This window comes from Epargyreus clarus, unplaced genomic scaffold, assembly GCF_041222505.1.
Source record: "Epargyreus clarus isolate Ecla_fem2 unplaced genomic scaffold, WU_Ecla_fem_2.2 ptg000034l, whole genome shotgun sequence".
Classification (NCBI taxonomy): domain Eukaryota; kingdom Metazoa; phylum Arthropoda; class Insecta; order Lepidoptera; family Hesperiidae; genus Epargyreus; species Epargyreus clarus.
This window is the reverse complement of record NW_027332239.1, coordinates 6065421-6078414: the sequence shown is the minus strand read 5'-3', so window position 1 is coordinate 6078414 and position 12994 is coordinate 6065421. Positions and strand designations below refer to the sequence as shown.

Below are 12994 nucleotides of genomic sequence, written 5' to 3'. Positions count from 1 at the left end.
CCATTCCATGCAACATTCACGCAGAAACACGCACTGAATTACGTATTTTTCCGTTAATTTGGGAGAGGCGATTTCCTGTATTAGCCATAGGGCTTCGAAATAAACTTAGTAAGTTTCTGACACACACAATATGTTGAGGAAGCAAGGCGAAGCTGATCCCCTTGACGTTAAACAGCTTCCAACTCCGCGAGACAATCTTTTACATGAGGGTCAGATAGATCAGCAACCACAACAATACATTAGGCCCTACACAGCGTAACATGCTATCATTAATGATAGAGATGCGGCGAACAGTGGTTTCACCGAATAACCGAATACCGAATAATATTAGGTTTAACCTTTACCGAACCGAATATTCGGCCGAATTATTCGGTTTACCATTTCTTTATTGTCAATTTGCCAGTTATGTGTATTCATTCAAACTTTACAATGTTGATTTAAGTTTTAAAAATGAATTTTAGTTTTAAAATAAATGTTCCTCTCATAATGAGAAGGATTAGGCCATAGTCCACCGCGCTGGCCAAGTGCGTATTGGTAGACTTCACATACCTTTAAGATTTTTTTATATAAATCTCTCAGGTATGCAGGTTTCCTCACGATGTTTTCCTTCACCGTTTAAGTGATAATTAATTTCTAATACGCACATAAATTTGAAAATCAGAGGTGCGTGCCTGGGATTTGAACCTCGGACCCCTCGATCGAGAGGCCGCGTTTCTTAACCACTAAGCTATCACTGCTTAAGCCAAGTAATATGTAGCTTAAGCCAAGTAATATGTATACGTAGGTCAAAGCCCGAGGGAGCTAGTGGATATTATTAAATTACAAACTTCCAAATCAAGATTTAAAATACTTTTACGTATAGTGTTACTAATTATGTAGGCAAATAAATATGTTCATCACTTACATAAATATTTTTTCTGTTATAGGTAACAATCATTATGTCGCGTGTTTATAAACCAGATCCTAGGGGGAAAAGGTATAAAAATTACCGGAACCTGATTTTGTCGCAAGTTTCCTAAAACGTCATAAGAAACAAATTTCCCAAAGATATAGTCAAAATATAAAGAAAATAGGGCAAAATTTTCATCAGACACGATTAATGTTGATTTATCTTCTCCTTTCTCCACTTTTTTATCATTTTATTTTATTTCCTATTTATTATTATTATTATTTTAGTATAGTTGTACCGCCTTCAATTTTTCTGCACATCCCTAAGGTTGACTGGGAGAAAATGCTATTTAGCATTAAGTCCGCCTTTTGCACCACATTGTTTTTAACATGGTCAATAAAGAGTAAATAAATAAATTGAAGATTACTTTAAAAAGTTAGAAGAGTCGTTAGCGGGTATTAATCCGAGAAATATAATTAACTATGATGAAACACTAATTTGACCCGGGACGTAAAAAGATAAGTGATGATAGCCACTTCAGCCGATGGCGCTTTACTGCCACCGTATGTGGTGTACATGGCTCAGAACTTGTACAACACATGGACTGAAAACGGACCACCGGGAGCTAGGTATAATCTCACGCAATCCGGTTGGTTTGATGCAACAATTTTCGAAGACTGGATTAGATCTATCATTATACCTCACTTCAAAGATATAGTTGTGAAAAAGTGCCTAATAGGCGATAATCTCTCATCACATTTATCAATAGAAACAATAAAACTATGCCACGAGCAAAATATATCGTTAATTTTGTTACCAGCGAATAGTACACACCTCACACAACCTCTTGGCGTGGCATTCCTCAGGCCTATAAAGATAGCATAGCGAAATGTAGTATTAAAATGGAGAAAACCGACGGGGAAGCCCAAGCAACGATACCAAAGGGATGTTTCTCTAGACTTTTAAATAAATTAATGGAAGAGCTTCGTAAAAACAGCCAGGCTAATATAATAGCAGGATTCCGGAAAACAGGGATATACCGATTAATGAAGAAGAGGTTTTAAGCAGACTACTTGAAATGCAAAAGCAATCAAAATAAAACTGAAATAGAAAAATCTGTTCTTGATTTTTGCTATAGGAGATGAGATATGGAACCATAAACATAACCGAACCAAAAGGAAAAAAAACTGGAAGTAATACCTGGAAGCAGCGTTGGTATTGAAAGTGAAGACATAGAAGCAGAAGATGTGCAAAGCCAACAAGAAGCCAAAAAGAGAGGAGTAACATCTAAAACACTACTTGACACTATAAATAAATGAATTTGATTTTATAGCGAACAATTCCATAGAAACAATGCCCATAGTGTTGGATGATATGTTAGTATGTGAAAATGTAATTGTTACACATGACATGCAAATAAACGAGAATCAGACTAAATAGAAAATTCAGGGAAATGTACGTTCCAAAACGGCATATAAGCCTTGATGAATAATTATTATAATAGAATCTCTGAGAGATTTGTCAAATGTTATTCATAAAAACTGTCCGAGAATCAATGTTTTCGTTATTGATGACGAAAATATCCTTGAGAAAGACGCTTTAATTGCTAGTGCTAAAGATCAAATAATCACTTTTCCCGGTACATTTCGTGTCCATCAAGTGTCATGCAACATTGAACTTGTTTAAGTTTTTGAGTCGAAGATGTTTATGGACCGGATTCGGAGTCCGAGAACGAGAAGGAGAATCCATTTGACAGTGAACAAGACATTACACCAAAAGTTGGCAAGCACCATATAGAGCAGGGGTAGCCAACCGGTCGATCGCGATCGACCGGTCGTTCGCGACCAGTCGATCGTGGCAAGGCAAAAAATATAAATAGACCAATTGTAACGTACTGCGCAACGTAATTACCAACTACTACAGCATCATCTTGTATTACTTTTCAATCGCTGTTCCGTCACGGTGTTTATTCTCTATTGTACGCATTGAGTCTTCTGTGTTTGGCACGCGATGACCAATAAGCGGGAAGCGTGTGAGATGCGGGGGAGGGGCGTCCCGTGGTCACGTCTCATTCAGTCAGTTGACGACAGAGACTAGATACTGGAATTACGGCGTTTCGACGATTACCGATGTAAATCACGATTAAACTCTGTATCACGCAAGCCTCATAGTTGTCTTCCTCTGATGAAGATGACGATAGTTTCTCCAACTCTATACCTGATAGTGAAAAGGACTTTTCGTCTGATGATACCATGTTTCATGCCATACATAACTACTAACTACTAGCTATTGCTTTTTTGGCTTGGCTACATCGACGTAGTGAAGATCCACCAAGTACTAGTATACGGAATGTTTTTGGAAAAAATCCAAGTTAGCGTCAATTGGTACCCATTTGAAATTTATTAAAGCAAAGGATATTTGTAGTGTACCTAAGCATAACCTTGCGCCAAAAACTTCAAGACAATTTTCTTTCAGTGGTGAAAAATAATTGCACGGTAGTTGGTGATACGAATAATCACTTAATGATTTTTTTTAAGAATCCAAGTATAGTAGAAAGATTGTCAATACATAATCTAATAATTACAAGCAAAGCTACTAACCCTGATGATTTTATTGTGTGTTGTAAATCTGTAATGAGTACAGAAGCATGCAAAGAAGCTGCATTTGCAACAACACAACAACGTAACCGTCCATTGTGGCACGAGCTGAGATATGGAAGAATCACAGCTTCTAAGGCACATGAGGCTGCAAATTGTAATGTTCTGGATGGTACCTTATCTGAAGCCATATTAGGAGCAAGTAAATTGAGGGACACTGAAGCAATGAAAAGAGGAAGATTTTTAGAAAATCAAGTAATAAAAGAAATAGAAAAAACATTACAAATTAAAATTAATAAATGCGGATTAAAATTATGTGCTGATTACCCAACCATGGGTGCTTCTCCAGATGGGGAAAGTAATGAGTACAGCATAGAAATAAAATGCCCAATGACAGAAAAAGCGATCAATCGTCATATAACGTCAAAAAATGAAGTGGCTCCAAAATACACTCCTTTGCAAAAAAAACGGGCGGGTTTGATTTTTTAACATTATTGGTAATAATTTAGTTCTTCAGAGGTTTTAATAGCCAAACTATGTTACTGGCACTTAATAAAGAGTCTGGGTATGAAAAAAAGTTCATTCCAAATTCAAAACTTTTGTTTTTTAAATTATTAATCCCTTTTTCATTTTGTGACACTTTTCGCGGGTTTGCGGTTAAAAGGTTATCAAGCAACTAAAAGTAACTTTTCGTTATTTTTAGTACAACAATTTATGTTTATCGCATAATTCTGCCTTATTGTGACTTAAAACAGATATCTTTGTGTCTATCGTAATGGCAGAAAAAGCAATGAGAGCTAGTAAAATTATAGCGCTGCTGGAAGAGGGGTGTAGCCAATGTTACGTCTCACAGCGGTTAAACGTGAGTCGTTCAACCGTACAAAGAACCTGGACTCGATACCAAGAGACAGGTTCCGTTCAGAGAAGGCAAGGTTCTGGGAGAAAACGTTGCACACAGCCGCGAGACGATCGCTTTTTAGTGACTCAGGCGCTGAGGAACCGCAAATGCAGTTACATAGACCTCAAAAGAAACCTTGAAGAGGTACGAGGAGCACAAGTTAGCCTATGGACTGTGAGGAGAAGACTTTTAGCTGCTGATATACGTAGTCGACGACCAGCGCGGGCCCCCAAGTTACTCCGTGAGCACCGGATTGCGCGGTTGAGGTTCGCTAGAAATTGCCTATCTTGGACACCAGGTAACTGGAGTAGCGTACTCTTCTCCGATGAGGCTCGAATTTGTCTGCATGGTGAGGACCGACGTCGGCGAGTGTTACGAAGACCAGGGGAACGCTATGCCGATGTGTGTTTTGAAGAAATCACCCCTTATGGTGGAGGGTCCGTTATGTTTTGGGCGGGCGTAACTTCCAACTATCGTACCGAGATAGTATTCATAGAAAATGGCTCACTAAATGCGCATAGGTACATAACAGAAATCCTTTCTCAAAATGCACAACCCGCACTGACTGTAATTGGTGAAGATGCCATTTACATGGACGATAATGCTCGGGCCCACCGTTCTGGCGACGTAGATGCTTATATGCAAGAGGTCGGTATTCGTCGTTTGGATTGGCCAGCGCGGAGCCCCGACCTTAACCCCATTGAGCATGTTTGGGACCTCCTAAAAAGGCGAGTACGATCTGTCCAACCACCTCCACAAAACATCAGAGAGCTTAAACGTGTAATCTCGACTGAGTGGGAACACATTCCACAGGACACCATCAAAAGCCTGGTGGGAAGCATGCCAAGACGATTACATGCCGTAATCGCTGCAAGAGGAGGTCATACTCGTTATTAATTTTTATTTTTTAATGTCTCTTTTATTAAAATACCATAAAAATACTCGTAGTCTTAATTTCATTATACCCATAAAAATGTCCATTTTAACACGGCTCTCTGTTTACATTGACTAAAACACCGATACCAGGATAAAAGTGTTAAAAAACTAGATTCTCATTGATAATAAGAAATTTCTAGTCATCCAAGCTAATGACATACTAAAAATATAATAATATTTACCCATAGAAAAGCTAAGGTAAAGTGTGTGCCCGTTTTTTTTGCAAAGGAGTTTATATGGCACAGCTAAAATTACAAATGCATTTTTCCAACAAAGCAAAGGGCCTGTTTTGTGTTGCCCATAATGATTTTGAAAATACAAAATGGGTAAATATAATAGAAGTAGGGTATAATAAATAATTTTGTGAATCTTTGTTGGAAAAATGCATACTATTTTGGCATCAAGCTATTTTTCCTAAAATAAATGTGAACTGAATGTGAAATAAAAGTAATGCACAATTGATTCATTTTTTTATTAAAACATCCTGCATATTAATTAAGCCACAGGCTAATATTATCACTTCATCCATGATGGGAATTAAGTTACAGTCTATAGAAGCATGAGGGAGTAGCATGTGGTATTCTCTCAGCCTATTTATAACCCGTTCCACATGAATTCTTAATGCAGCTATTTGTTTAGATACTCTTACTTCTTCTTTGCTGCTGGCAGAAAACTTTGAAACAGTAGGTGGTCTGACGAGAGTACATTTTTTGGCTTCTAGTAAATGTGATATATTTTTAAATCCTCTGTCAGCCATCACTGCTTTATTAGGGGGCAAACAGTCCAAGTAGCCACAATCTTGCACAATTGCAAAATCTGTTGCTCTTCCACCATATCCATCAGAAATAAAATTAATTAATCCATCTGGTGTACATGAAATCAAGTACTTTAACGTATTGCATTTTTTGTATTGTGACCAAGTATATGGAGATCAAAAATGACCCAGAATTATATGAATTAGAAAAAGAAAAACAACGTAACAAATCCAAAAAACGTAAAGAAGAAAAGAAACAGAAATCTATAACAGAAAAAAGTCCACGTGAACAGAGAAAATTACGTAATAAACAGGGTAAAAAAGATCAAGCTACATCAGCACTTAAAAATATAAATGTTGAAGTTATTAACGTTGAAGCTGAGGGAACTCCCCTAGAAATCACTAAATGTATTGAAGATCCGATACGTTTATTCACAAAACAAGATATTAAAAAATCAGAAATGAAGATTAAATATCATGAATTAAAAAAAAGAATGAGATTGACCTGTATTATAAAAAATCAGCAGAAAATAATACATAATCAAAAAATGAAAATAATAAGGTTGAAATCAATAATTAAAAATAGTATTATATCTAATAATAAAAATTAAGGTGACAGACAAATAGTAACTATAATAGTAAAATCAAGAAAAGACACCAAATTTCTTTTACTTCGCCAACAAGTAATAGAAAGCATTGAAAACTTTTACAATGATGACGCTGTTAGTACCATTTCTGCAGGGCAAAAGGAATTCATAACACGGAATAAAAGAAGAATGCAATAAAGGTACCTTTCAGCCCCTCTGAAAGTCCTACACAAAAAAATCTTGTCGGAAACAGATGTTAAGATAAGTTATTCGTATTTCACTAAACATCGTCCATTTTGGGTGCTTCATCCTAAACCTATGAATAGAGAATATATATGAATAGAGAGTATATTTTTTTCAGTGCCACTTTGGAAGACACTCTCTACCAGGTTAGGGTAGAGAGAAAATTAACTCAACGTCGAATCGCCGCTCTGCCGACAAGTGCTCGTCAGGAACTTGTCGCCAGGAAGCGTGAATCTCATCTGGAGCGCATGCTTATGCCTGACGCACCACCGCGCAAACGACAAACAAAGTAAATATTTCCTTCATGTAGTTATTTTTGTCTTTTCCAATCACGGGCATCTTAACAATTCTATTCTATTTGCAAGATAAGTAGTGATCAATAACTTACCATTTATTTTTCAGAAGGATATCTCCTGAACGTCAGCCATGTATCATGGTTGATCTGTCAGCCAAAGGATTTGTTGGTAAGAAGGTTATTTCATAGAATCCATTAATATTTTGCTGTTAAATTTATATTATATCATAATCATAACTTATTTATTCGAATTCAACTCCACAGATGCTATAGAAAGTGAAGCTTCGACGTCTGGAGTGGCCCATTCTTCCGGTAAGACTGTTATTCTGAATGGTTGATTAGTCCTTTGTTGTTTAATGTAGATTACATCATAAATTGTTTTTTTTTTAGAAACTTACTCCGCAGAAACAGCTGAGGTTGAAGCTTCGACGTCTGGAGGGGATCGTGTTTTCGGTAAGATAATTATGTCAAACACTCTTTTTGTAAGTACTTTGCTGTTCAATATAGCTTAAAACATAACTTGAAAAAAAATCTTAAACCTTTTCTACAGAACTCTACAGAACTTCTACAGAAAAAAACTCTTTTCTACAGAACCTACTAGAGCTGAAGCCTCCACTTCCCGTTCTTTGGGTAAGATAGTTATTTGAGACTGACTTCTTTCATTTGTTATTTGAGATAGACTACAACATAATATATTTATCTTGTTTGTTACAGAATGCTGCCCCGTAGTTATAGAATACGGTAAGTTATGGTTTTCTCGGCGTCTTAATAAGACTTAAAAAAATGGTTTACAATACAAGTGTTTTTTGTTACAGTTGACGAAGCTGCGCCTGTGGAACTGGACAGAATCGGTACGCCAGAGGCAGATACTGTCCCCAACTCTCCGTACAGTTCCCCAAGTCGATTGTCGACAGCAAATAATCTACCATATGCCATATTAAGGCCAACTAAAAAAAGACCATACCCGAAAAGCTCTTCCGAATCGGAGTAGTGATTAAGTAGTTTAAGTAAATAATTGTAACTGCTATTTTGCCTTTTTTGTTCTAGAAATTGGTTCAGAAGTTGTTGTAGCCACATCATCCTTGCCTCACATCTCTTCATCCTCGAAAATTGGTAATTATTAATGACTGATATATAGTGATAGAGAACTTCTTAAAGTAACGAACGAAGGAACACTAAATCAATGCCGTTTCTGCATATCATAAAAAAATTGTAACGTATTTTTTAATTCCAGGTATAAACGACGACAATTTCGAGGGTTGTATAAACGACTGGTTGAGACTGACTGACTTATCAGACAATGACGATGACTTAGACATTGACGTTGACGAATGCCTCATCCCGACTGTACAAGAGCGTAACGCTGCAGTTGAACCCGCATGTGACAGTGACTTGACGCAATTTCAAGCGGAAGTGTTATGGAGGGAGGACGACGCGAATGACCAAGCTCTTCGTGACATTACGACTGACGACTGTTACACTTTCGCTTGGAGTAACGATAGGACGACTTTTTTGGGACGACGTGAGACATTTACGGGTACATCGGGACCGACTTTTGAGGTGACTGACCAGACTCGAGCTATTGACGTTTTTGACAAGATGTTTGACACTGACTTCATTGACCATCTATGTGTTGAGACTAATAGGAACGCGGAACAAAAGATTGCTTTGCTGCGTGAGCAAAATAAAATGGCTCCGCAATCCCGATTTCACCGTTGGTCTCCTACTGACAGGGACGAAATAGTTAGCTTTTTAGCAATAATTATTTTACAAGGTCTCTACCCCTTACCAGAGGAAGAGGCCTACTTCACGTACAATGGTTTTGGTACTATGCCATATTTTGCTAAAATTATGACATATAACCGTTTCTTATTGCTAAAATCCTTTCTTCATTTCGTCGACAATCTGACTTGCCGGGACACGACTAGACTTAGTAAAATACGACCTGTTGTTGACTATTTTAATGCAAAATTTTCCAGCCTATACATGCCTTCACAAGAGACTATCTCTCATTGACGAATCTCTTTTAAAGTGGCACGGGAGGTTAAATTTTGCACAAAAGATTTCGTCGAAGGCCGCACAAGTCGGAGTCAAAACCTACGAGTTGTGCGAATCTTCCAGTGGCTATCTTTGGAAGTTTTTTGTATACGCTGGAAAAGATAAAGCAACCTCGACTACTGACAACACTGATGAACAGAATTCACAAACAAATGACAGACCAGTCGGGGACGAGGCAACTAGATTTACTGATGACGACACAAATGACAGACCCGATAATGACGGACCAGCTAATAGACTTATGACTGGTGATAGCGGAGACCGTCCCACGAACGCTACTGCCAGAATTGTTTACGACTTGATCGAGCCACTGCTTCATCGTGGGCATACTGTAATAATGGACAATTTTTATAATAGTCCATTATTACTGCGTAGCCTGAAAAAACAAAAGACGGACTGTTATGGAACACTAAGACTTAACCGAGAATTCGTACCCGATTCAATAAAGACTGACAAATACAGAACTTCGACAAGGTGAAGTAGTGGCCACGTACTGCTCCGATTTGGCAATTCTGGTATGGCGAGATGCTAACTTAGTTAGTATGATCTCTACATACCATAATCTCCAAATCGGAACACAAGACAAGTACAACAGACTGACGTACAAACCAAGCATAGTACTCGACTATAACAGGAGCATGGGGGGAGTTGATAGGAAAGACCAATTCCTGTCAGCTCAACCTATAGAACGTCTGAGGAACAGAATATGGTATTAGAAACTCTTCCGCCGATTGTATAATGCAATTTTTAACTGGTGGCGGCTTGGCGGAAGATTTACTTAGAAGACACAGACAAATTGACTTAACGACTGAAAGCCGACGTTTGAATATTAGATCAAACACGACTGGACAAGTGACGACGACATTAAGACGCAACACTCGACACAAGACGCAGGCCAGACCGATGGTTGAAGCTAACCACTTCCCAATTCGGACTGGCTCAAAAAACACCTGTTGCTGGATGTGTCCTAAAAAGACCAGGACAATTTGGAAATGCGAGGAATGCGATGTGAACCTTTGCATCGAGGGATGTTTCAAGGCGTATCACAAACCTTGATATTGTTATACATCTTTTTTTTATTATTTGATTTTTTATTTTTTATTATTTGTTAAATATAAAACACACCTACAATATTTGACTATCATTTTTCAATTATTTAATAACAATAAAAAACCAACCTATTCCTAAAACAAATCCTAAAACCGTCTGTGGGAACCCTTAAGCGGGCGGCCATCTTGCCGTCATTTCGTTATCGGAAGCGATAAAAACAAACAACGCATTCCTGCAGCAATCTGTGCAGGAATGCGTTGTTTATTTTGCTTTAATGTGCGACACTGTTCATTCCAAGTAATGATATATTGGTGTCAAAAAAAAGCTTATTTAATCTAGTTAAGGGCTCGAACACAAAACTGCGATGCGAATTCGCAACGCAGAAAATTGCGATGCGAATTGCAGCGATGCGATATCGTGCGGCGTAGTGTCTCTCAGGGTGACGAACAACAACAACCACTGTGCGATGCGAATCAATTCGCAAGTTCTTGCGATGCGTCGAGGGAGCTCGCAGATTTTTGCGATCCGACGTCGCATCGCAGTTTTGTGTACGAACCCTTAATAATAAGTAAACAACAATGAGAAAAGTTAACCCTTTTACTGGTGGTGGCAATATGTGTGCCACCAACTTTTTAAATTTTTTTCTCGGTTGGCAGCACTGTGATTTAAAAAGTACCATCTGTGCGTGAAACGGAACGCATCATAGATCAGATAAAAAAGAAACCATAGACTCATCTGACATCTGTCAAATGTACATGTGCCATTACCAGTTCACGTCGCGCGCGATTTTTGAACACGCCGGTGATGTACCGGTAATGGCATATATAAGCCGTCGGAAATATCTGTGCACCTTGCTGGAATGCGCTTCCCCTCGCGCTTCCCCGCACCTCACGCCGTTCTCGCCTGTCTAGTACCGTTGCCAACGCAAGCGCCGACGCACGTGTATTCTTGCTTTCGTCATCGCATTATTTTTTATTATTTCTCCGTTTGGTGAAATATTAATAAAGTACCTATTTAGTTCTGAAAAATGGGTAGGACTATACATAGTGCAGAGCGGAATTTAGTGCTCAAAGTAATCCAATTCTTTGAAAATGAAAAACAACACGGTTCTTTAATTATTCCGGTTGAACAATCAATAAAAAGGGCGTGTGCAGCGACTGGTTTATCTAAAAGGACAATAATGAATATAAAAAGTGAAGCAAAAAGATTACAAAGTTTGGCAGAAACAACGAGAGAGGTGAATGTTCAGGAAAACATTAACACAAACACGTCCTTCGATCCACAAGATCCACAACCAAGTACTTCAGCTTCAGTTACCACGGACACTATCAAGCTCTCAACACCGGGAAAAAAGCGTAAAAAATACAAAAAGAAAATAGATCTAGACAATTTTGAATTATGTGCGATACGCTCTTTGGTTGAAAGTTTTTATACCACAAGAAAAGAAATACCAACTTTAAAGAAGATTCTGAGAATAGCCAAACAGGAGCTCAACTTTCCCGGCCAAAAAGACGCCCTAAGAAACATACTTATAAAATCTTTGGGGTACAGGTTTAAAAAATGTAAACGAAAACGTGATTTATTGATTCAAAGACCTAAAATAGCAGCCTGGAGAGCAAAATATCTTAGGAGGCTAAAAGAAAATGACGAAGGTGGTGCCGAAAAAAAAACCAGTGACATTCATCGACGAAACCTGGATACATTCGCACTACACTGTCTCGAAGTGTTGGCAAAATAGTAGTGATTCCAGCATTAGAAAAAATCATTCTCCTGGTCAGCGCTGGATTGTGGTACACGCAGGTAATGAGAACGGTTTCGTACAAGGAGCTGAGCTCCTCTATAAGTGTAAATCAACAACCGGCGATTACCACAATGAAATGGATGCGTCCAATTTTACAAAATGGATCAAAGAGAAATTGATACCGAATCTTCCACCAAACGGAATAATTGTCATGGACAACGCGCCCTATCATAGTAAGCAGGCGAACAAGCCGCCAAATTACAGTGCACGTAAAAACGAAATGCAAACGTGGCTGCATGAACATTACATCGAATTTAATGACAAAATGACTAAAAGAGAACTTTATATGTTGATTAAAAGAAATAAGCCAATAAAGGTATATTTCATCGACGAAATATTTAGAGCTCATGGGCATGAGGTATTACGTCTGCCACCATACCACTGCGATCTAAACCCTATTGAGTATATTTGGAATTTGATAAAGCAAAGGGTGGCAGACAAAAATGTAGACCAATTAGAAAAAGACATAGAAAGATTAACAAAGGAAGCAATCCAAAATATATCCCCGGAAGATTGGAAAAAAGAATGCAATCATGTTGATCGCCTAAGAGATAAGTTTTGGCATAACGACAGGTTGTACGAACTTGAAGAACGCGAATTAATAATTTCTTTAGGAGGAGAAGATAGTGATAGCGAAAGCGAAACCCAAGATAACATTTTAAGTAATGAAGAAGATGATGACAACGACAGCGTTACAACAATGTCTGGTGTTGAGGCTTTTTCAGAGTAGTATCGCCACGTCCGTTTCTGTATATTATTTACTTAAATGGAAATAAAACTTTTTTGTTTCAATTTAATAGTTTTATTTTTTTATCATTATTCATTAATTTATAAAGTAGGTACAGTTTGAATTCAAAGTTATATGAAATTTTAAAAAATAGACGAA

General features: G+C 37.9%; 1 protein-coding gene and 1 pseudogene across 1 annotated transcript; both read left to right on the top strand.

The window, feature by feature from the left end:
• Positions 1 to 1304: 1304 nt before the first annotated feature.
• On the top strand, positions 1305 to 2329 carry LOC140756160 (uncharacterized; annotated as a pseudogene).
• A 9621-nt stretch (positions 2330 to 11950) lies between these two features.
• LOC140756159 (uncharacterized) lies at positions 11951 to 12838 on the top strand. The gene has a single exon (XM_073091599.1). The coding sequence runs from the start codon at positions 11951 to 11953 to the stop codon at positions 12836 to 12838; it is 888 nt and encodes a 295-aa protein (XP_072947700.1).
• Positions 12839 to 12994: the final 156 nt, after the last annotated feature.